Below are 24,843 nucleotides of genomic sequence, written 5' to 3'. Positions count from 1 at the left end.
ATGGGGCCCACCATTGTTTGTACATAGTTCTTCCCTGCTTTCCTGTCTATCTTGTCAAACAAGACCCATGTGGGAGGCTTTTAATTTTCCGTGTCAGACCCAGAGAGGGATCAAATGTCAAATCAAAGTTGTTTGCCTTTTTCAGCATGTGTTGCATTCATAGACCATGAGAAGTCTGTGTTCCACCAGGGCCATGAGAACCATTGCCAGGCTTGGACTTGATGGACCAATTCTCATTTTCCCTGCTATTATCAGAGTGAAAAACAATCCTTTTAGATGCCAAACCTGGCCCTCGCTCGGATTGCTACTAGGGTTGGCAAACTCTCCATGAATCTCATGTTCTGACTTAATTCCAGCATTCCCCAGCGCCTCAGTTATTTCTTAGAAAAACATATTCCTTTTGAAATGAAACACTGGCCATAGTAGTGTGCATTTGCGTAGCGGGGATCACCCCACAATCTCCCAGTGGATATGTTCCTGACTGTATGTCCAGGATGGAATCCTCATGGGATGATGGAACCCAGCAGGGAAAGCGAGACAGTGTAGTGTTTTGCAAGAGAAAGCAGGAATCTTACGGAAAAGCAGAGTGGAGAGGCCAGGGGTGACCTCTCCTTCCCCTCTCTGTATGATAAGTGCAGGATGATTGTTGGCAATTAAATGTGATGAGAACCAGTGTGATGTCACCCCAGCTCAGCCGTCTCCCCCACGCTTCCATAGGGTGTACAGCTGGTTGAAGCACTGCTTAAAATCAAAGTCCTTGAGTTTCGTGAACCTCCACAGAGTCCAGTCAGCTGGAATTTCGGGGTTTGTTGGGAGTGTGGCCTTTAGAGAGTAAAGAAATAAAACATCCTGTTAATAGTAGGTACTACTAGGCTGGTCTTTATTTCTTCCTGGTCATTTCCCTCGGGTATACAAGAAAAATTATTTTTGATTTTATAAATAGTAAATTCTTTGTCAGCTTTCAACTATCAAAAATACACTTCTTTCATGCAAATTACTTTTATATTTAGGTTGATTGATGCATCTGTTTATCCTGAGACTGGCACCAGCCTGAGGTAAAACATGAAAAGGTTTGTAGCACATTATTCCTTTCTTCTCAGAATGACGCTCATCACTTAAACACCGCTCCTCTCAGCTGTACTATTTGCAAGGACTGGCAGGATATGAAGAAAAAGTACTGCTTGCTTTATGTGGAAACTTTGCTACTCTGGGGATCAGCTCCAGTAAAGCTGGAAAATATGATCATTATATTTTCCTAGCCCAGTGCAAACTAGGCCAGCCCAGGTGGCACCACAAGCCGTGCACAGTGCCCAGTAGCACGCAGTGCCAAATTGTGTGGAGCTGCATCTGGCTGCTGGAAGTGTGGGGAGATTTGGGGCAGAGCTAATTCCTGCTCCATTGGCGTGCCCATGGTCTGTCCAGACACACCAGGGCCTTCTGTGTGGGATGGGTGATGGAGCTGGAACAGAGCTGTGAGCTGGTGAGGGCCTTTAGCAATGCCTAACAATCACACATTACAGGGGGGAAATGGAGTTTGGGTGTAAGTGAATACAGATACCTTGTTTCTCTGCTACATTATAAACTGAGCACCAAACCAATTAATAATTTGCCATAAAGCCCCAGAGTGCCTTTGGGAGACTCTTCATGTCCTTTACACAGGAAAAGGTCCCAGTAAAGATGGGACCAGCGTCTCTTCCCCCGATACCCCAAGCCTTTGGGGTTTTTGCTGTGCTTGAGAGATATTTTATTTAGACTCCAGGTTTGTTATCAAAATTTTTGCAAACATGCAGACTGTGTGCAGTCCTGCTTTTCTCAGGCGTTCTTCGTGTTGGTCCTGCAGAAGGAGGAACTGGGGTGGCAGATCACTTACTGACAAAGCATTGTCTACCCCTCAGGAGTGTGTTCTCAGAGCCAGCACCTCCTCATGGCTTTACGGTATTTGCAAAGGTGAAACACCACCATCACACATCCTGTATGGTGAACTTGGTAAAGTTTGTAACCTCATCCTCCCTAAAAATGGCTTTCCCTCAGTTTAGATAATATTTCCTCATGGATTCTCATTTGAGAAGGCTTCAGCATGAAGAGAAATTGGTAACCTTTTCTGCATCTTTGCTGGAGCAAATCCAGTAGCAAATTAGACCCTTAGGAAAAGGTTTTGTGGGATGGTGTTCAAACCTGCATAATCTAATTAGTTGTTTGATTTGTCAAGGTTTTATAATTTCTACAGAGCCTTTTAAAATTCCATGAACAACATCTTGCTTTCATTCCTCCTAGAGAGATAGGTCTGTTGAAAAGGTCCTATTTTGCATAATGATAAAATCACAGAATCACTAGGTTGGAAGAGACCTTCAAGACTTCAAGGTAGCAGACTATGACAGAATTAGACAAATTAGACCAGAATTTGACAAAAATATTGATATTTGTCAATTTAAGGAACGTATTTTCAGATTTTTAGCACCATTGCTACATTTTGCTATTGTTAAGAAGCCTGTTTCTGTAAAAAAGTTGTTTAAAAATAGCTCTGCTAGATAAAGCAGGAACATCTAATGTCAGGTGAGTGAGGGCAGAGTTTGTATCCCATTTTATTTACATGTTTTGGTGATGGGTGCACTTAAAATCTTGTGGATTGAAACTGACTTTGGACCTGTTCCCTGCTGTTTGGCTGCCTGAGCAGCATGGTGTGGGTTGAAATACTTGGGGTTCCACCTTAGGCAGAGCAGAGTTGTGCTGCCTGGACTTGAAAACACACCCAGGAGACACAAGGTTTTAGGTGACTTAATGAAAAAGTCATTAGGTCATTGAAGATTAGGTCTTCAAGTTGTTTTCTAAATGCATTCATCCCTCTGCACCCTCCCCAGCAATGACACTGGAACATTCCTTTAGCTATTACATGAGGCAGGATCTCCTTTCCAAAGTGTTGGAATGTGCAGTCGATCCAGACATCTGATGGCTGGAAAAAAAGCAGGGGCACTGTGCAATCTTTATTTAAATCACAATGCTCTGGGTCTGTGGCCTCCAAACCATTTGTACACCCTGCAATGAGCAATGAGCAACTTGTAATTAGTGAAAAATATTCATGCAAATTCCAGAAAAATGAACACATACAAAAGTCTTGGGAAACACTGAAGTAAAAACCCTTTCCCTTGTGCTCTTGGAGCATGTCAGCCATCAAGGGATTGATATGATATAATATCACTGCTGACACAGGGAAACCTAGTTATTAAAAGAGGATTAGAGATTCTCTGCTTGAAGACTGAAACATTCTGCATTGGTTTTTTGGGTCAACAAATAGTTCGAAGATTTCAGGGTTAATTCTAAATGTCATGTTTTGCTGTTATTCATTGATGGTTGCAAATAGCTAAGTTGAAAAAAATAGAAAAAGAGAACAAAAGAGGTTTCAGATATCCCAGAACACTCCAGGAAAGCCTGCCAAATCTCCAGAAAACTGAACTTAGTAACCGAAGCTATTAAAATCCAAACGCTTTATAGAGCTTCCATTTCACTGTGCTTTCATCCTGAGGTATTTAATAGAGAAAATGTTGCACATCGGATGCTGTACGCTTCCCAGGCTTTATCTGCAAGGTCACTGTTGGTGTGCACGCAGCAATTCCACAGCAGGTGCCACTGTCATGGAGCAGCAGTGCTTCCCACTGGAGCATTCACTCAGGAAGAGGGAGGCAGTAGGTCTGGGTGATTGCGTGTTCTCCCTTCCCCACATCAGGAAAACTCTGGGCTCTCACGCTGATGATCCTCACGGCACAGAATTTGGGGCAAGGTGTTGAACACGAGGGCTGCAGAGGGAGTGTGCCACTCATCTTTTAATAGTGGTGAAACAAAGGGAATGAAACAGTTCTGGAAAACATTGCTCTTGCTCTGACTGCTGGTGCTTCGAGTAGCGCCTTCCTTTTGTGGGAGAGGGGCGTGGGACAGGAGAGGAGATCCTGTACCTCTGTAGGTACAGGAGGTTTTGCCCCTTAGCAGTTCTCTCTGCAAGTTAAAGGTAAAGCAGGGGGAATTGTTCTGTAATAAATCCCAAAACAGCAGTGCAAGACTGAGATGATAACCAAGAGGGAGATGGTGAGTGAACAGAGCATTGGATAGACACTCCATACTGGATTCTCTCCTCTGTTCTGGTGCATCAGGATTTTGCAGGTAACTGAAGGGAGGCAAAAGTGATTTCCCAGGAGTGGACCTTTCTCCCCACTAACACTGGGATGATATTTGTTTCATATTGCAGTGGGCACAGTTGGAAATGTAAGTGTGTGAAGTTTTACTGTCTCATCATTCACAAGAGACACACCCCAGTCCCCCTCCCTTCCCAAAGAAAGCCTCTGCACATGTCACCATGTATCTCCCGTGTCCCTCTGTGGGCTGCAAGTGCTGTTACTTGGTAGTTTGGAAGACCGGTTGCTCAGAGAGATGTTGTGTCTTTCTGCTACTGCTTAGAAGTGCTCAAGGCATGGGGTTTTCAATGAGTAACTTTTCTGTGTTAGTGTGGAAAACTAAAAAAACAAATTTAAATCACAACATTCTGACACTTGCCATTATTCAAAGTAAAGAAACTTGTTTCTTTAACTTAATTCCCCTTGCCCTATGCCCATTATCTTTGACTTACTCATCACGAAAGGTTTCCCTAATCAGCTTTGCTTTACCTTAAAATTTGTTTGGAAAATTTGTGTCAGTTTACAGGGGTTCTGTGCTACCTGGTGAAATTCTTGTCTGGGCAACCCCTTTTCTGAAGGAACCTCCAAAAAACCAGGTGGGTGTGACACAGTGGCTTTGGATGGCCTTGGAACAACCTCGTCTAGTGGAAGGTGGTCCTGCCCATGGCATGGATGAACTTTTAGGTCCCTTCCAACCCAAACCATTCCAGGACTCTGTGGTTATTTTTAAACATTCCCTGTCGATTGCCCACCACCTTTCTTATATACTTTGAAACACCACTGGCGTGTAACAGACTCCACACTGGGTGACGTCTCCAGTCTTCAGGACAACCCCAGGGTGCAAAAACTCCAGAGGAGACCATGAGTGTCCTGAGGCACCATTAAATATCCCCATCTGAAGGGCAGGCAGTCAGTGGGCTGTTCATCCGCTGGGAGTGCGGGGAGGAGCGGGAAGCTGAGGAGTTTGGGTTGAAATGTCAGCTTGTTTTGAAGTGCTGCGTGTGCAGTATGTAGGTCAGAGCTGGAGGGACAGGCTGGCTCTGCAGAGGTGCTGGGAGTGATTCATTTCCCTGGGCAGAATTCTCTGGGTTTTTTTATCACTGTGTGCTCAAGTCGAGCTACAATTTCTCATGGACAGTGGGTTCAGGTTTTGGACCATCTGCCTAAAGGGGAAATTTATCCTGGCAGCTGCTGAGAGGGAAACTCTTGAGAATTGGTATCAACTTGTGCATTAAAAGAACAATTTTTTTATTTTGCTGCATATTGGGAAGCTTTTCAGGGATGGTTTGTTTATATTGCTGCTGTGTTTTCTGTCCATTTGCATCGGTGAGAGGTGATATTTGGGTGCTTTACAGCAGCTGCCATGCACCACGGAAGTTGTGTACCTGGCTCCTTTCACTGCCTGAGCACAGTACCTAAATTCCTGTGGAAAACGGTGCCCTTTCAGTCCTTAGCCCTTTGTCTGATGCCTAGCTCCAGTCTGTATTGCCAAACCAGAGATGCTAATGGGGTAGTATTGTTTCAAACACAATAAAATCCAGCCTCATGGAATACTCAGGGATGACTTAAAATCTCACTAACTCTTCCTTTATGAGTGCACAATCATTGTTGTTCTTCTTCCCTTTTATTCCCAAGCAGCCTGAACTTCTGTCTCCAGCAAAACACATAAAAATTGGCTGATAAGTAGTTTTAAATGTCAGTAGAAAAAAGTCTGGAAAATTGCTTAATGTTCTAAAATACTAACTTTAGATATTCTAAACTATTAACTTTAAGTAGCATTTTATTGTTTCTTTCTTGCCACTTTGGTGTTCGTGCATGCAGGAATGGATATTTCAAATGGCTTCTGTGGTTGTTGCACAGCCCATCTTCTTGTGCTTTACACATGAGTAAAGGAACATGCATCCAGGGCTTATTGGCATTGCAGGGTGCCTGAACACAAGCCCTGCCTTGCCTGCTACTCATTCTTTATATTGTCACACACTCTAGAGTCCCTGAGAGATGAGAAGCAGGTGGAGGGATTATCCATAGGGAAGAGACTGGATGTGTTCTGTGCTGCAAAGATGGTTTAAAGGTGGGTTTGCTCAAAAATTATCTCAGCCATATTTTCTGACACAGCTTGGCAAATTCCTCCAACACTTCCTGAATAGGTGCACGTGTGGTTTGTACGTATCCTTGGAGCAGAGCTTCATCATTTGAAAGGAGGCTTGCAAACGGTGCTGTTCACTGAATAAAATGTGTTTTCCTGGAATCCCGATGGATTTGATTTCTTGCCTCTGCAGTTTTTGTCTGGCAGCTGCCCCATTATGGAGTTGTGCCTTCTGGGTCAGAGATGAAAGGAGCTGGCTGTAACCCTGTGCAACTGAAACCCTTTTTCCGAAGGTATGGTAAAATTTTAGCTGTTGAAATGCAGCTTTGTCTGCTCAGTAAAGTTATGAATTCATATTTTTGTAGCAAAGAGAATGCTTGGATTCTTTGTTGCTGGACACCTTTGGTTGCTGCTGGATTTTTGAGATGTCTAAGTCAAAAATACTTTCTTTTCATTTTGACCTCTTTTTTATGAATAATGGAAAAAAACCCATGATCTGGGATTCTGTTTGTGGATAAGTGTATAATTTCCAAATAATTTCTTCCAATTTGGTACAATCCTGTCATATGGAGAAAAAAAAAATACTGTTAAGGATACTTACAGAGGTTTTGCATTGAGGACTGTCAGTTTCTCTCAGACCTACCTTTAGAAGATTGACACTCTGCTGACAGCTCTTGGGGTCAAGTTCATGAGTATTTTCAATATTTATGGTGCAAAATGGCATCACAGTGTTAAGATAAATTCGTCCATCCTGAAGCAGAGCTTGGAAGCAAAATGACAGGAAAAAATAATGGGAAGTAGATGAGTTTTGTGTGTTTCTTGTCGCCGCTCAGCTCACACCCAGATCTGAGGGCTTTCTGATTTTCAAGCAGAATTTTCAGTTCTGCAATACCCTTTTGAAATTCCAGATTTCAAACTATTAAACCAGTATGAAAGAATCTGTGCTGGAGAGATTTCCAGCCAGCTTGAAACACAATCAGTACTGGAATTTTCCTTTGAAAAATCTGATCTTGCAAAACTGCTCTGTGTGTTTCCAGGCCATTACAGTCTGGACAATCTAAGATGAGCAGCTAAACTCCACAGATTTCTTGCAGCTAAATCTGACTTGCAGGGAATCACACCACAGGCAAACCTCCCATTTAGAGGCTTGTAGAGAGAAAAAGAAATGTCTCTCAAAGTTGTTTAAAAGCACTTCATATGGTTTTAAATAGTTTGTTTTTTTCATGTAGGAACATCCATTCTTTTCTGTTTTTCAGATGGAGGAGTTTTGTTGTTTTTAGTAGTATCTGTACATTAATTTATCTATTATAAAACAAGATTTTTTTTTTTTTTTTTTTAGAAACCACAAAAATTTATTAATTTTAGAGATTTCAGAGTTTCTGGAACTATATTCAGAAATATAAAACTGGTCTATTTTTCCTGGATGTGAGTCTCCTCCTACCAAACTATAAGGGAAAGAATTCTTACAGAATGTATAGACCTGTCCATTTTCCAGGGGCACTGAGGAGCTGTGGATGTGGAATCACTTCAGTTGCATTGGGGTCTGAGTGTACATTATCGGGGCGGAATTCCTTTTTCTCAGAAGTGACTGACATTCCCAAAAAGTGTCAATTTTCCTCCCATTTTTAGGAGAAGATTTTGAAAGGCAACCTTGAGATAATCCTTTTTGCTCTGCTGTTTCATTGACAGAGGTAAGAGTGGTCATAGATCTCACAACTGGAGAGGGGAGAGTCTTCCAGGAATAGGATATGATGTGTTGGCTGCTTCCTGATGGAATTATCAAGAGAAGCAGAAGGAGGGATCTTCTAGTGTGTTTGGTGGGGTTTTTTGGTTTGGTTGATTGGTTGGAATTTTGAATCAACTAGGTTTTTCCTTCCTCTCCTTCCATGGCAACACACTGGAGTTTCTGGGAAGGGGTAGCTGGGTGGAGGCATGGCTAACAAACCATGCCATTGGAAAATTGGTTGAATTTGTGAACTTCTCCAGTCTCCCTTAGTCTATCTGTACACTGAGGCATGTTATGATTATATATTTACCAGTCTTTTGGGTTTTGATGGGAACATTCAGAATACCCTCTGAATGAGCACCATGACTTGGAATGTCCCAGTTTCAGGGAGGTGAGTGGTTCTGCAGGTGTGCTGGCAGGTTTTTTGTATGCCAGCAGCCATAACAGCAAATCAAACCAGTTTACATCTGATTCTTCTCTTGCTTTGAGATCAGAAGGCATTCCCTGAAATGTCCCCTGAAGAGCTGCATCTAGACAAACCAAGGAGCTTTGGCACTAAGTGTAGTGCTGCTGCTTGGGGGAATCCCTGCAAAACCTCACCTGGCAGGGCAGGTCCTGCTCTGAGCACCTTGCTTGCTTGAGTCTTTCTGAAGTTCATAGTCACAGGAAAAGGAGAAATTGCAGTTCATTATGCCCATGTAAATCTAAGAAATTACTGATATAATGGTGTCTAATTTTTATGCTAATTTTTGGAAAAATGTATCAAACCTTTGAGAGTTCAGTTCTTGACTGTAAATTTGATTAACCATTTTTCTCACTGCTTGCCACAAAGGGATATAGAGAAGCCTGATTATTTCATTTGAACTGGCATGTTGTAAATTAAGTCTGTTTTCTAAAGGGAGTCCACACCCTGAGTTGCCCCTGTGTGAAAAACATTTTTCTTAGCAAATAAAGCATGAGGTTTTTTTAATTCTTGTCCTCTTCAGTGAGGGGCCAGACAGCCTTCAAAGCTGCAGTGAAGGTCTGTGAGCACCGTGAGCTACCTCAAAGGCAGGGCATGGCAATTGAAGAAGTGATAGATTCAGAAATGTGCTGCTGAGCATGGGAAATCCTGCAAATAACGAAGTTATTATGTCCAACAGATATGAAGTATTTATTTTGCATTTTTAGTTTAAAAGAAGAAAAAATGAGCATAAAAGAAATCTCATTCTGAATTTTGCATTTTATAATCCTCAAAAGAGTAACCACTTCAGTTTAGCCACAGAAAAATTAGTATTTCCAGCTAAGGATTGTATTCTTGAGATACTCATCAGTGTGTGCAAGAACATTACATCACTGTCCTCAGGGAATATCCATTTCCATCTTTTTCCATCCCATTCAGTAAAACACTCTGTGAGAATGAAACAATTCCCTGAATGAATTCTCATTTTCTTTGACCTGTGCCCTGGTGATGAACCCTGTAAACACAGAATGGAATTAAGTAGCACAGGGGAAATGAAAATATACTTTTATATTAAAAATATTATTAAGGCCTCTGCATCTGGGGATGTTTATTACCAGTCTGAAGAGTGGTGCTGGTTTTTTAGACGAACCTTGTCCCTGCTTTCCGTAGGTGTGGCTATGTGTGATTATCCCTGTTGGTTGGAATCTTCATTTTGGCAGGAAAATCTATCCAGAGCCTGTTGAAAGGAAATGGGGCATGGTCAGGAACGATTGTTCCTCCATACAGCTTGTAAAGCACTTTTTCTTCCACTAGACCACGATGCTCCAAGTCAGAAATAAAGAGCTTAAAGCATGGGTTTGATGGGATTTTGTCACTTGGGGAACTTCTCCGTAATCAACATGAAACTAGTGGCATTGCCATTGCATTTCACTTGTGTTCTGTGTTGTTCTGCTGGCACCAAATTGTCACTTTATAAAGAGCAGATGTTATTGCCATTAATAAATTAGTAAAGGATGCCCCTTTTCACTGTGTGTAGCATTCAGGATGTTCCTATGGCTGGAGTCAGACAGTGGCTGTGTTGTTGTTTTAAAGTCTATAAACACTGGCCTTTTACCAAACCTTACAGCAAGAATGTTTCTGTACTGGATGAGGAGGGCAGTGAGTCAAACTCTGTCTACTTTTGGAAGTATTACTGGAATATGATAGTAAGTTTTTCCTGAATATAGGTAGGATGGGAATGTGGGAGGTCTGATGTTGAGCAGCCCCACCTGGGCCAGGGCTGTAGGAAAAACCTGCTTTCTCCTGTTCCATTTTGAAAGCACCACGATCCACGTGGAAAGGTAACTGTTATTTACAGGGATTCAAAGAGAAACTGAAAGGCCCATCCCCTCTGCAGTGCTCTGGATTGTGCTGCAGAGATACAGCAAATCCCAGAACCTGTTTGAACGATGTGTGGCCAGTTTCAGCTTATCTTCAGTCCAATCTGCAGACACTCCACAAGGAAGTATATTCATGTTGGGCTGGACATTCTAACTGCTCCATGGAAAAGGTAATTCTAAGGCTTATGGCAGATTTTAAGCTGTTTTATATTTATTGCAGATATTTTATCAAGCCATAATTTAGGAATTGGCTCTGGATTAAATTTATTCAGTGAGAAATCATACTGGAAATCGCTCTTGAGCTAGATTTCTAACAACTCCTGGTTTTGACAACCTTGGAAGCATAAGAGGAGTAGCCTTCCTGGTTGCCTGCATTCCTTTAGTCTTCAAAGGGACTTTTTGTCATTTTGGTTTGGCTTTTCAGGAGAATATGAACCCCAGTTCTTAATTCATTTGAACTTTGTGTACATCCTCAGAGTCTTTTCTGTTGGAGAAAGCTTGGAGGGATATGACTGATATGACATGTCTTTTATCCCTCTTTTTAGCTGATATAGGAACCATGCTGAATAATGCTAAATTCAGTGTTTATATGGCAGGCTCCAAAGGTCCCTCTGAACCTGCATTATTTCTGGAACAAGATGTTCTCTGAGGGTCACATGTGTGGGGGTAGGTGTGAGCAGAGGCTGGGGCACAGCACCAGAACAAAAAAAAAGGCAGTCTATCCCAAAATCATGACAGCAGCTGCCTGTGGAAACTGTTCTGGCCCAGGACAAGTGGATAAGCATGGAAAGCCTAAGAAAATGAGGTATTGTTTCCTTAGGGAGATTTGTTTAACTAATAGACTTAATTTGCCAATGGTTATCTTGAAATCAGAATTTGCAATCCCTTGCCTGATTGCTTCAAGATGTACTTTGTTTTTTTTTTTCCCTTCAAGGACTCTTAAATCCCAGGAGAATCCATCTGTTCTGGCTTCTCTAGAGATAGATGGGTGGCTGCTGTGATACTGTAATTAGCTGTGGCTCCTTAATTAACTGGGATTCTTGTGTCCACCTGGTGACACCTTTTAATGGGAGCAGAGAAGTCCATCCTCTAAGTGTAGGCACTGCATCTGTCAAAATGCTGAAATGAAATTCAGAATATATTACTTACCTTTTATACATGTAGTTATCTAAGCTCTTTAGTGTATAATCTTGGGATGTTATCACAAGTTAAGGTCATGATTTGGCGTGAGTACAAGTTCAATGACTTATCTGCATCCAGTGAAAATTATTTTACCTCATGAAGAATAAAATTCCCAAAATTCCATACTGATCTAATACTACTCCCGTCAAAATTGCCCCAGGTTTGAGAGGCAGTTCTTGTAAACTTGTGTGTCCTTGTGTATTATTTCTTCCTCATGTCTTTTGCAAAAAGTTCTGGCCATTTGGTTATTAAGTGCACGAGCCTGCTGGTGTGTAAAACAGCAGCTGGCTTTATTTAGCAGACCAAGCTCCTGTTGGAAATGAAAAGAAAAATGATATTTTAAGTCCTGGACATTTATAAATGAGAGCTGGATGTAATAGCTTGTCTCTGGGTGGACAGGCAGAGTCTCAGACCCCTCAGTTCCTGTGGCTCAATCTATAGATTGATCTGAATGTGTATTCCTGGATTTCAAGCCTGGACCTGAGTCAACTGAACTTCTCCAGTGTTTGGTGATCATTAAATTGGACTTAGAGTCATGAGAAAAAATGATGGAAAACTTGGAGCTGGCTCTGAATTGCCTTTCAAGCAATATGTGTGAAAAAAGGCTGCCAGGTGTTCAAACTCAACATAGCATCACTTGGTTTGCTTTGCTGAAGGAATGGATTCCAGGGAAGTACCAGATTATTTCTGCCAATGCCAGTGACCAATTTCCCATACAAAGAAAGAAAAATAATACTCCAGCCTTACTTCATTGTGATGGTGGTTGTGATGGGGCTGGTGACAAAGGAGTTAGTTGGTGAATTTCTTTTCTGCTGAAGATGCCACTTAGGATTGAGTTTGGGAAAGGATGAAATTCTGAGCTACTGGCTGAATCCTCTGCACAGGGAAGCTGGGTTTGGAGATGAAACACTGAGTTTATACTCCTCCCTCTCACTAATCATTAAATACACACGAGGAGCCGTGACAGATGGGCCACGTTCCACGTTTTCAGAGCATATTTCAGAATTAATTGTGCTGACAACATTTTAGAAAGAGCAGCTCCAAACTCTTTTCTCTTTGGCGACAGTGGCTTCTGGCTGCTGTCAGGCAGATGAACATGTTTTTCTGGGTTTATTATTTTGGGTTTGTCTCACATGCTCACTGTACTGATGGTTAGGGGTGTGGGGGGAGCATTACCTGTGTTCATTAACCAGACTTGAAATACTTGCAGCCATCAACAGCTTTTTACCTGAGTGCCTGTGGCTCTAGGAGGGGGAATAGCTCTGGGACTAGATAAGGAGAAGTGGGAGGGAAGCATGGAACAGGATCCATGCTCTGTTGTTGTTTGTGGCCAGTAGAGATGGCTGTCAGGGATCCAGAGGGCTGAGGTCTGCTCTGCAGAGAATTCCAGCGAGGTTTAGTCTAGACTAAACATTTTTGGATGCACCGAGTCTTTCGCTCTTGCTCAGATTCCCCTGCCAGGGGCTAATTGGAGCTGATGATTTCCTGCCATGAAAATTGCAAATTCCTTTTCAAAGGTGCTTTTTTTTTTTTTTTTTTGTTCTTTTCATTTTTTAAAAAGCAGTTTACAGGTTTTGGCAAGGGGCTGTTCTTGGCTCTGAAATGACAGAAATGCTTCCAGCATAGATTTAGGCATAACTGTTAATATTCTCCAGATTCCTTCATTGAAAAACCATGCCATTTACAAACAAACAAAAATCCACCCCTCTCTCCAATTTGGTTAGCCAAATTTACTTTCTGTTCTTTTATTTTCAGGCCATAAAAGCTCTTTCCTTCAAGCCTTGAAATGCAGAATGCATTCTTTCATTCTGCTTTTGACAGACGCCCGTTATATGTTTCTCCCACAAAATTTGCATGCTGTGGTGGGATTTCCAAAGCAGTCCCCCTTAGCCTCATATTTCTGTGCTTGGAGTCAGCAGGATAAATGTTAGGCTGACTCTGGATACCCTGGAAACCTCCTTCTTGCTCAGACACTTCATTTTTTGTTTGTTCATTTCTTAAAACAACATTTTACCTGGATAGACCTTGAATACCTTTACCTCATTCTGAGTTTTCAGCGTATATTATTTGTCAGTAGGAATAAAAGGAAGATGATGTGTAGTGCACTAAGATGGATACTAGGAATTGTTGGAGATTTTCTTTAAATTTTAGAAGCAGTTTTGAAGCATCTTCTCACCCCATCTCCAGCTTTGTCAGTTACAGGAAGAAACCTTAAGGACAGATATTTTAATGGTGGCCAATCAATCAAAGGCTCTTTTAAGAAGAGATATCAAAAGCCAGTCACTGTTAAAATTAAGATTTGGGGCTTTCTTATGAGTTTGTGGTTTTTTGGGTTTTTTTTTTTTTTTCTTTTCTTTTTTTTTGTGTTCCAGTAATGTTAATTCAGAAACAAGGAGATCTTGTAAAAGCTGTGACGTGACGTTTTTAATAATGCAATTTAATTAATGCACATTTTCAAATTCTTTTAAAATCAGTGCTAAAAGTAGCTGCAAGAAAGCTACAGAATGGGTGAGAAGGTGAAAAACAAAAACTTTGCAGAGGAAGATGACTTATCTGCTGCCTTAAGAAACAGTGTTTATAAGCATAAGGTAGAGACTGGGATTGGGCTCAGAATAAGAGTCTGACTGGGATTAGATGAAAGGTTACTGCTTCTCAAAAATCCACCTGAAGCTAGTCGAGGTTTGAGGACTTGGATTTAAAAGATCTAATAATCACCCTTGCATGCATTACTGTAATAATCAGATAATTATTATCTTCTCTTTGTGTGGTAAAGTTAATTTCAGTATTATTCTGAAGGTCCTAGCTCAGCTGTCTGGCTGGATGGGAAGAAATGCAGACTTCCAGAAAACTCTCCCACTTGCTCATGGTTTTTCAAGGGTAAAGCCTGTTTTGTGATGAGTCAGGCAGTTCTGGCTCCCATTTTGTGGGATAAAACTCCTGACATACTGTATTCCTCCTGTTGCACTAGCAGCCCCTAGAAATCTTGGGAACCTCCAAAATCATTCCAGCTCTCCTGAGATTTCTGCGGGGTCTTGGGAGCAGCCAAAGCAGATTTCTCTTTGCAGAGAAATCTCCTGGAGGGCCTGCTTTCTGTGCCCTCTCATTCCTTGGAAAGGCTTCTGAGGAAGTGACAGCTGACTGACCCTAACAGGATCACAGGGATTGGACTCCTTGATGTTCCTCCTATAGCTGAGAGAAGCTGTTGGATGTAAGTACACAGAGAAGTGAGATCCAACGAGGAATGGTTGGATTCCAGTTTGAGACAGTCACCTGTCAGTCCAGGTGAAAGTCAAGGTAAAAATTTTGGTAATTGATTTTTTTTAAGAGTACAAGGCTGATCTTTAAATAAAGCATTTGCACTCACTTGTAGGAGCTTAAGCCAGTTGTGTGTCCTCTAATTACATCAGCCAGGAATGGAGATGTTGGGAACAGCACCAAATGCTACAGGAGCTGCCAAGAGGTATTTACTCCAAGCACCCATGCGGAATCTTAGCCTGTGCTGAAGTCACAGTGTATTTCAGCAGTAATTCTTGGGCTCTCTGCTATGGTGTGAGTTCAGTCATGGCCTTGTAACAGGCTAAGTGGAAAATGCTGGAGAAATGCCATGTTAAAACACATAATGCCAGAGCTGGAAATAGTGGGTTCTTACATTATTGTTAAAATGAGGCTGTAACAGACCTAAAGCAAGAACCCAAATAATTTCTTCTCAGATCATAGAAGCAAAAAGATAAACAATATTAAATAGCATCTCTCCATTAATCAGTGAATTTGCCTTGATTTACACCAGCTTAGTGTCACAGCACATTTCTTACCCTAAGGCAAGCTGCTCCTGGGAGATGTACAAAGAATTTTTCTCTTAAAGAAACCTAGGATTTTACAAAAAAGAAGTAATAAAATGTAGAAGAGGCCTTGTCACATGGTTTGAATTTACTTGGCGCATAGCCACAGCCATAGGTTTGATTTGTATCCCAGCAGGTCACTGCAGATCATAGCATTTTGGTTAAAATGTGCTCAAATTTGTTCAAAGGCAGCATACACACACAGTGTGTGATCAGTTATCAATTTTAATAGTATTTCCCTACAAAAGTCAGCAGGAAAACTGCTGTATGTGTCCCTGTGGCCTGCTTTGCTCTTTCTTGTAATATACTTTTATTTTTACTGTACTTTAACTCAATACCTATTCTAAATTCTTCCCGAATCACAAATGAGGGCTTTTTGCATCATCATAAGAAAAGCTGAAATGCATTGTAGCAGAATTAATCCACTGATTAGAAAAACTGTTTAAAAATCAGTCAGTATAATTACTTTAAGTCCCTAAAGGATAAAGGCTGTTTCTTGGCTCAGGTGATGTTGGTGGTGAGCAACCTTACAAACCTATAGCAAGTTTCATCTCTTAGCTCAGAATAAGTCAGAGTGAGTAATCTCTGTTTTTTCTTTAAATGCTCAGCACACTATTTGCTTATTGTAATTTTTTTTATTTTAGCTCTGTCTTTAGTGTTAGAAATCCTTCAGAGTTTTGCCCTTCATAGAAGCAGGATTAAACCTGCTAAAAGCCAGCAGTGGTATGAAAAAAGAGTACCAGGCAGCCTTGAGCCTCTTGGGAAAAGGAATTCCAGTCAGGAGCACTACATCTCAGAGTATCATAAAGCCTTCCTTTAAACTGATGGAGATTTTGGCACTGTCTCAGGTGATCAGCTCCCCACAGGCTCTTCTTCAGCCTTCCTGCCTGTGCCTTGGTTAAATTGATGGATTCTGAAGGGAAGCCTCAGAAAACCTCCAAATTAGCTATATTTATGGCATGGTATTTTTTCAGAAACCAGTTGATGGTGATTAACAGAGAGCAGCAGCAGCACTCTGCTTCATTTTTGCAGAAGCAGCCCAAATTTAGGGCTGATGACAGCATTATTGTGCAGAAAAATGGACGTGTCAGTTCTCTTCCATCTCTCAGACTGGGAGGAAAATCATTTGGTGCTCACAGCAATCAGGACAGAGTCATTAACATATTAATAGAGAAATAATATTTCCCTGTCTCTGTCTCTGGCTGAGTTTTGGTGCCCAGCCTACCCAGGCTCTGGTGATTGCTGCAGCTGAAGTCCAAATTCAGCTCTAGGGCATGACCCAAGAGTGACAAAATGAGTTAGAAAATCAAAAAAACTAGTGAGACCTAAAGAGGCTACTGCTGTTCTGTGTTCCTGGGCTGCAGGATTCAAACACCGAGGGAAAGGAGGGAAGGAAAGGATTACCTTGAGTTTACCTGCCTAGTCTGAGAAAGAAAAAGAAATGGCCTGCAAGTGATAAGGTATAAAGTGATCAAATGCTTCCTTTCTGGTTCTTTCATCCTTTCACAGGTGATGAGAATAAAGGCATACCTGAGATCGTACAAGGGGCTTTGAACAGATGCTGCCTCAACATCTGTGGGATGTTGAGGAGCTGACTTCAGCATGGTGTAATGAAAGGAAATGCTGAGGTTAGGGTTTCTCGTGGGATTTCTGGCTGGTTACTGCCCATGTCTGCACCACTGTGATGTGGGGGACAGCTCAGACTCCTCTGAAGGGAATGCCTGGGTTACTTGTGCGGCCTGTGGATGAAGGGTGGGTGCATTCCTTGTCTGGAGTATGTACTGCTCAATTTCACCAGCAGCCTACATGAGCAGAGGACTGGGAAAATCAGTTCTAGGAGCCAGAGCTGGTGTAAATCAAGGCTGCAAACTTTAGAATAAAAGTGACTTTGTGTTATTAGCAGGATGGGAGTTATGGGTGGGACATGTGATGTTTGTGGGACGGGCACAGAGATGAGTTACCTTAGGACAGACCCTTTCCACATTACATTGCAGAATGTTTATTTCATGTGGAACAGTAAGAGCACTTCAGTCTTCATCCCTTTCCATCCTCATTCCATCCAAAGACAGTCCACTCTGGACTGTCTCATATCCTTCCCCAGCAGAAAACATCCATTTACTGTTTCTTTGGGAGAAGAACAAATTTTTGGGACTGTACTGCTTCTTCCCTTCGTTCTGACCTGATGCTGGGGGGACAGGAGTGGGATTGGGAAGGATGACTTCTCTTTTAACCTAAGAGAAAAAGTCACAGCTGGCACCAGAAAGGAGAATAAATCAATGGCTGTGTCTGGTGTCAAGGAAGAGGCAGGAGCAGAGAAGCTGCCTCAGCAGCCCTGCCCCACCTCAGTCTCTAGTGCAGCGTGTGTTGATGCTGCTCTCTGCCTTTGGAGCACTCATTTGCCAAGGCACTTGTGGTAAAACTGAGCTTGGTGCATGTGGAGAAGGTCAGGGGATTTGAAAAACATCCAGACCTACCCAGAACTTACTGGAGTTTGCAGCACTGAGACCATCAGCTTGGTCTATCTGTGTGTCTGTGTGAGCTATGAATTTTGCATTAAATAGTCCATTTACACTGGGTAAGTGGCAGCTAAACACAACTTAATGTATCTCTAAGAGCAAGCAAGCCTTTTCCAATTTAATGAGGGTGAGGAAAGTCCACTATGGCCATTTGTAGTGCAACCTGCCAGTACTCTGACATTGCCCCAAGTAGACTCTGAGAGAACTATCTCATATTTCAGAGTCTTCATCATGGTACAGGAGCACTTAAATTGTTTCTGCCATCTCTGTTTTATTTTGGTGTGGAGTTGCTAAGATAATACCTTTGTTTAAGGGAAATGAAGTCAGAGTTAAGGAAATCCCAGCTTTAGGGGCTATTCAGACATTTGAATATATTCCCTTTTATTTCATTTCAGTGGGAGAACTTTGGGAAATACTAGCTGCCTTTCTCCTTATTTTATTTTTCTAGGGACTTCTTTTGTTTCATTTTGTATTCAGGTTTCAAAATACTCACTTAACTTCTATGAGTCTCTCTGCCTTTTTCGTATTTCAGTCTCTGCTTTGCTATTTCTGTTTCCTTTGCCATTCTCTGCTTTTACACACCCTCCCTAGGGAAGTAGGAAAACTCAGTTGTTAATACTGGAATGATTTTTAGTGCTGTAGTTTCAGCTTTGAAACTTGCAGCTTTCCCTTGCTTTCCTCAAGCTGATGAGATCTGCTGTGTGAGAGCAGTGGCACGGATTTTCTGTGTAGATCTCAAAGTGAGCAATACATCCAGAGTGAAATCCCCAGTTATGTCATTTCAGCACAGCTCTGTGTCATCCCAGGAGGAACATCCTGCTGAAACAGATGATACTTTGCCAGGATGCAAAAGGAACCTTCCTTAGGACAGCATTTCTCCTTCATCTGAAGTTGTTCCCTTTTTTTTATTGTAGGAGTTCAGGTTTTTCAGCTGGTTGATTTAACTCATTTTTTCTGAAGATCACCAAGATTTCTGTATGGGGTGTTTATTTAAAATATGTTACAATGTAAGATATACAGATCCAACTTGAGCCTTGTTAAAAGAACATTGCCAAAAATGGAAAGCCTTTGGAGGCCTATTAGAGTGAATTATCCTAATGAGAAGCATGAATTCTCAAACTGCTCAGTGGATCTGGAATTTTCCCAAAACCTGCCAGAATTTAAGGACCCGTGTCTGTCTGGCTTCCCTTGCCTTGTAACCAGGACAGAGAGCAGCCAAGTGCTGTCTCTGCCAGCTGTATATCCAGAATATAATTTAAACAAAATGCTTAACTAACAGCAGAAACTGTTTTGGCTTTGCCTAGCATGTGTGAGATATTTTTAGATAGATAAAAATTCTCATTATCATTTCTGACAGAAAAGACTTGCTTTTCTTCCGTAATAATTTCCTACAGGTGAGGAAAGGGAATTAAAGTTCATACCTTAGTCTCTGTTGTGAGCCATTTAGGAGGATGGAGAGCAAGGAAATGAAGGTCCAAAGCAATCAGAACTGTCATTTTGAACATATTCTGGCCCAAGGTTTTAGGTGAATGTTCCCAAGAAAAAATAGTACTTTGTGTAAACTATCTCTGCATTGTCTGCTTTAATTGTAAAAGCATCAAGTGGCATTTCCTTCCCCATGAAATTCCCTGTTGCCAGATGTGGCCATAAGTTATACAGCTGTAAATCAAACCAGTCCCTTTCTTCATCTTGCTGAAAGTTGCTGTTCTCAGATGCTACTTGCTGTTGGTTCCCCCTCAAACTGAGAAGGTATTGTTACAGTGTGGCGTGAAAACTTCATCTCCAGTACTTTTTCCCTGTTTGTGACCCTGATAAGCAGTTTGGAATGGTGGTGTGTTACTGGCAGGGCTCATCTGGGGCTGGAGTGGTGCTGGAACCAATTTTCGGTGTACCAGAACCCTGGCCATATGTGTGAGGCTTTTGGCACCTCCTTCCTTACGCATTGAAGTGGGTTTTTGCCCCTCCGCTTTGTGCTGTTTTAGGTACTGCACGTGCTGATGGCATCCAGCTGGTGGCTTACTGTGATCCTGAGACCTATAAAGAGCTGGATAGAAAGCTGGAAAGGTAACTAATCCTTTTGAAACCAGGCACCCGCTTGCAAGGTCAAATGACTTTCCATGTAGGATTGCTGGATAGAGCGATTTTTTAATTCTGGATTTAACACAGAAAGCGAATTTCTTATTTTCAAAATTAAGAAGGTGTGTTTTACTTATTGATTTGCTCATTCTGTGCAGAACGGCATTCTTTCTTGCTGCTGCTTTGTTTTTTCTCCTGGGTGGCCACTTGCAAAGTGCTCATCTCAGAAGTCATTTTCACCTCTTAGCTGCCAGAGTCTTCAGGGAACGTCCAGCTCTTCCTAAGACATAACTGAATCCAGGTTTTCTCTTGCATTCCCCCCATGCCAGCTGAGGGTATCTGGGTACTCTGTCCTTCCTGAAGAAAGCAGCACTGTGCACATAAAGCTTTCTGTGCATTAGCCAGATATTGTGTCTGAATATGGGATCAAGTAGAAGACCTTTTTTGCAGTAATGTTCCTTTTGCTGTGCAGTTTTTACTAGTAAACAATATTGTTCATGCCCAGAAGCTATAATAATGATAGTAATTTTTTTTTTCCTCTGGGACTGACATTTCTAGAAACATATGTTTGTTGTGTTTTCTGTCAATGCTGTTTTATGCAGAAGTTATTTACTTATTAAACCATGAGGAGTTAATGGAGAAGTTTCTTCAATTCTATGTCATGCTGAAAATGCTCTCCTAAAAATGGTGTCTCTGGAAGGGATTGAATGAAGTGATGTACAGGAGGAGCAAAGGTGCAGATAAATGTAATAATGTCTTTTTGTGAATGAATGCAGCAGCTGTCAAGTGAGCTAAATAGCATTTCTCAATGCAAAAGCTGCTTTAAGCTGATAATTATTGTGCCTTTGAGAAAGCAAAACCCTCTCATTATGAATATGTAATGAACTATGAATCTCCATCTCATGCAAAACTATCTGAGATTAAATCTGCCAATTTACATTGTTCAAATCATTATATCTAGCCGGGGTCAGAGTTTGGATGATGCATTCCCAGCCCTCGGGTTTATCCCCTGGCTCTAGGACCAGACCACAATGTCAAACAGCTCAAGGAGGTTTCCTATTGACTTTGCTTTGGCTATTTTCAGATGTGCTGCTCCTTCCTGCAGTCTGATCGATGCAGCCCTCTGAGAAGTTCTTCTCCATTCTGTGCCTTGCCTTGTTTCTTGAAGCTTTGCTTTCCAAACAGAGACATCCAGTTAAAATGCAGAGTCTTCCGTTTAAACTGCATTCCTCAGAGTGATCTCTTCCCAGTTCCAAGCAGTAAACCACAGCTAAAACAGTAACAGAGAGCTGCTGTGCACAGCGAGGCGAGGCAACATCTGGATTTGTTCGGGTGAGCAGGCAGAGCACTCTGGAGGGGTTAGGAGCACTGTTCTGTCTGTTGAGCTCTTTGCTCATCCTGCATAGGGGCTTCATCCCGTTCACTGTGAAAGCAGATGGCCAGATGGCAACAGGATGGCCAGGAGAGCCGGGTGGGATGATAACAGATCCTTGGGAAGGGATTACAAAGGGCCTTTGCAAATGCAAGTCCATGTCATTCCCAGCACCTCGAAGATGCCCTGAGGCAGCTGCCTGGAGTGCTGGATGATTTCAGTTTGTGTAAATCCATGCTTTATTTGAAGGCCACTTCGTCAAATTATTTTTCTGAAGTATGTGCAAGACTTAAAAGATTTTCCTCCAGTCCTTTCAGCTGGGAAGAAGCTGTTTTCCTCTGCAGAGTTGAGCAGTGATGTCCTCTGTGTCATTGTTCCCCTCAGCCCTGCTGGCAGTCAGAGCTCTGATGTCAGAAGGAACAAGGATGTATCAGAAGTCCCCTCACTCTTGAGTTTATTAGACCACTTTGGGAGTCACTTACCTTTGGATGGTGTGGTGCTACATAAATGTGAGATGTCACCCAGTGCTGCTTGTGCTGGTGACAGCTCCATTCTTCCCAGACCTGCCCTGTGAAGCCACTGGAAGCAGCTGCAGAGCAATGAGCTGCCTGTGTGTTTCTGGAACTGTAAGTTGACCTGGATGTCATTTGCTTTTAGTCAGCAGCCTGTGCATGTGAACTTCCAGTGACTGTTCTCTTTAAAAAAAAAAAAGGAACAGGAACTGGAAAACCAAACAGATGTGGAGATTTGAGCTGTTATGCAAATGGGCCAGCATTGGATGAAACTTAAATTCTGTGCACTTCCAATTACATTTTCTTTCTTTTTAGTCTTTTCCCTGTAAATTTTGTGGGGTTGTGTCTGGTCTTTTCATACAGAACCTTGCACAGAGACATCAGCTGGGTTTGCAGGATGAAGAATCACCTATTACCTTCTTCATGTATGGTTTAATGTCAGTCCAAGTACCTTTGAGCTGGCAAAATGGATTTCTGATGAACATGAGTTAATTTCCTCTCTCCTGCTGCATGTGCTGGAGCTTTTATGTGTCTGGAAACATGCATGTTGCCTCTTCCTAGAACACACATTTCATGGCTTACATCACTGAGTGGCATTTTTTACAGCTGTTTTTGCTCTTTAACAATTTGCTCCTTTCCTCTGTAGCTGAAGGAAATGATGGCAAATGAGCCAAAAGCATCGTGTGAGTCAAAAGGCACAGAAGTGCTGCCAAGCAGCAGTTCCCACCACGGCAGGAATGGCTCCTGGGCTGGTGAATTCCAGAGAAATGGCTCTGTGGTGGCTGGCAGAGACAGGAGCAAGGCAGCAGGTAAGAGTCTCAGTGTCTCACTCATGCATCCAGACACTTTGTGGTTTCCCAGTCTTGGTGTGGGAAGCATGTCAGCAGGTCATCCTTGGAACGCTTGGGCTGCTGAGCCAAGTAGGAAGAAGGTGAGAGAGGAACAGGGAGAGAGGGAGTTGCTGATTTGGGACTGCAGCACTGAGGAGGGAGCCAAGCCTCTGACTGCAAGGTTTTTGCCTCCTTCACTGAAACAAATAACCCGAGGTCCATGATTCTTAATGCTTTGACAAGATACTGCTTTTTCTTTTGTTTGCTTCTTCCAGCTTTAGACAACTATCCCTATCTAATTCCAAACTAATTCCAGCCACCACTGCTGCTGTATTGACACTGTTCCAGCCTACCTATGGCTCTATGTGCCCTGATTATTGAGTGCCTGTATAGCTCCAAAGGGCAGAAGCAGCTGCATCACCTCCCCATTGAACTCATGGACTTGAAATAATCTTTAGTTTGGTGAGAAGTAGAGACTACTGGGTAATAAAGTCAGACTCTGATTTCTGCATACTTATTTTAAAGATAGTACCAGCCCAGCATCTTTCTGTGTCCCTTTAAATGGGAAACTGTAAAGTTTAATCTTCAAAAATCAGGCCTACCAAGACTCCTTCAGTCACAGCCATTAGCCACTGCACAAAAACCAGTGTTTTCAACTCAGGATTTTCAAGTCACAGTTTTAGCACCAAATTTCTTGTGGTAAAATCTTTTTCATGGCTTAGATTTCACCCAACACTGGGTTTATACTCTGAGTATCCCATGTGAAAGGGCAGAGCATATCGTACTGGTGCAGAAAGAGCAAGCCAGCTTTGCTTTTACATGATGAAAAGTAATTTTCTGGGAAGGTAGCTGTACCCTTTCTCAGAACTTTAGGCAGTAGAATATTAAAATGTGCCACTTCTGGCCACGCAGGCTTAGATTTAATTTCTATTCTAGATATTTCTTTCTGCTCCTTCTTGCTAGATTGTAACCTTAAACTTGAATTCAATTCTATGAAATAGTTTTAACCAGTATTAAAACTCAAAAAAGAAGCTGAAGAAATATCCAACACATTATTAAAAAGGAGCTGATCAGTTTGGACCCCCAGATTAATTAGGAAGTCTCTAGGACAGTGTATAAAAACAGTAAGAATTTGATGGGCATTTTCCCCATAATTTTGCTCTTGGGATAATTCTTAATAAAAACCCAAACAGGGTTGTTATTAGTGTTTGTTTTGCTTTCCTTCATCTACAAATCTGATGGAGGAGCCTTTTTCTTTGCAGAGCAGGTAAAGTCCTGAAGCACCTGTACAACCTCGTGGATCCTGGGTTTATCGGTGTTGTTTGCCAGTCTAGCCCTCACCTTTCAGATCTGGCAGGTGTCAGATGCTGGGCACAAACCTTGAATTCTGTTTGTTTTGCTTGATCTCAAACCTTTTGTATCTTTAAGGCAGCATCTTTAAAAATGGTTAACAATTAAATCATTCTTTTTTCCCATTTGCTGCTTATTTGCACTTTGAATTCAAATGATTTGCCCTGTGAAGGGCCTGAGAAGCTAAAAAAATAAGACAACTTTTATGGGATTATGGATATTTCAGGTTCTTCACATGCTTAAGTGTTCTACTGTAGCACTGGACTTAAGGAAACATTCTGACAAGCATTTTAGGGATAATCTGCTCTAGCTACATCCCACTGAGCACTTTTGGCATTTAATTCAGAATCATTATTCAACGTGTACCTCTGCAGTCAAAACCAAATCTTTGTATTCTTAACTTAGGAAATGTTGCTGTGCATGTGATGACATTGCTTCAATTAAAGGTAAAGACCTAAATTATATAATAGAAGAAGTAATCTGGCTATTTCCTTGATGTATTTTGAAGGATTTTTTTTTTTTCCCTCTGAGGCTGATATTGCGACTTTTCTTTTAGGCCACTTGGATAGTCTTCTCCTTAACCTACTGCTTACACTGCAAAATTTATAGGAACAAAGTCTTCTTAACAAGGAAACTGCATCTTGGAGATCTCTACCTATTTGCCAAATTTTATTAGAATTGGACAACAAAAACACATTAAGGAAGCACATATGTACACACACACAAAACAAGTAATTTTAAAAGCCTTCTATCTATAGTAAATTGGCAAAAAAAAAATCCCAATTATTTGTGATTTTCCATCATTTATTGTCACTTTAATTCATTTTCAGGAGAGCTTATTATGTTTTTGCCTAATAAATGGTAGCAGT

At 41.7% G+C, this 24,843-nt stretch overlaps 1 protein-coding gene and 1 long non-coding RNA gene across 5 annotated transcripts in view; one reads left to right on the top strand and one right to left on the bottom strand.

The window, feature by feature from the left end:
* ADAMTS3 (ADAM metallopeptidase with thrombospondin type 1 motif 3) overlaps positions 1–24,843 on the top strand; it is a 98,058-nt gene that overhangs the window by 5,923 nt on the left and 67,292 nt on the right. Inside the window, exons 2-8 of one of the 2 annotated variants that reach the window (XM_064416273.1) lie at positions 1,011–1,070; positions 6,443–6,542; positions 7,879–7,940; positions 19,817–19,898; positions 20,995–21,242; positions 21,667–21,908; positions 22,441–22,603. Coding sequence is in view for 1 of the 2 variants with exons in the window: in XM_064416271.1 (XP_064272341.1) it covers positions 22,460–22,603 (144 nt within the window). In the remaining variant the exon portion in view is untranslated. The remainder of the gene's footprint in view (positions 1–1,010; positions 1,071–6,442; positions 6,543–7,878; positions 7,941–19,816; positions 19,899–20,994; positions 21,243–21,666; positions 21,909–22,440; positions 22,604–24,843) is intronic. The other variant, XM_064416271.1, reaches the window with a different exon arrangement.
* LOC135298566 (uncharacterized) lies at positions 5,691–14,974 on the bottom strand. 3 transcript variants are annotated; one of them, XR_010360555.1, is made up of 6 exons: positions 14,844–14,974; positions 9,568–9,654; positions 9,307–9,432; positions 8,576–8,622; positions 6,893–7,011; positions 5,691–6,808 (listed from the first exon to the last, which is right to left on the bottom strand). It is a non-coding gene; the product is annotated as an uncharacterized LOC135298566 (long non-coding RNA). The 3 variants fall into 3 exon arrangements; XR_010360556.1 differs by lacking the exon at positions 8,576–8,622 and having other exon boundaries at positions 5,692–6,808; XR_010360557.1 differs by lacking the exons at positions 5,691–6,808; positions 6,893–7,011; positions 8,576–8,622 and having other exon boundaries at positions 9,245–9,432.

The sequence above is a fragment of the Passer domesticus genome, chromosome 4 (genome assembly GCF_036417665.1).
Source record: "Passer domesticus isolate bPasDom1 chromosome 4, bPasDom1.hap1, whole genome shotgun sequence".
In the NCBI taxonomy this organism is placed as follows: domain Eukaryota; kingdom Metazoa; phylum Chordata; class Aves; order Passeriformes; family Passeridae; genus Passer; species Passer domesticus.
Note: the sequence above shows the minus strand (reverse complement) of the source record. Positions and strands in the feature narration are given on the sequence as shown.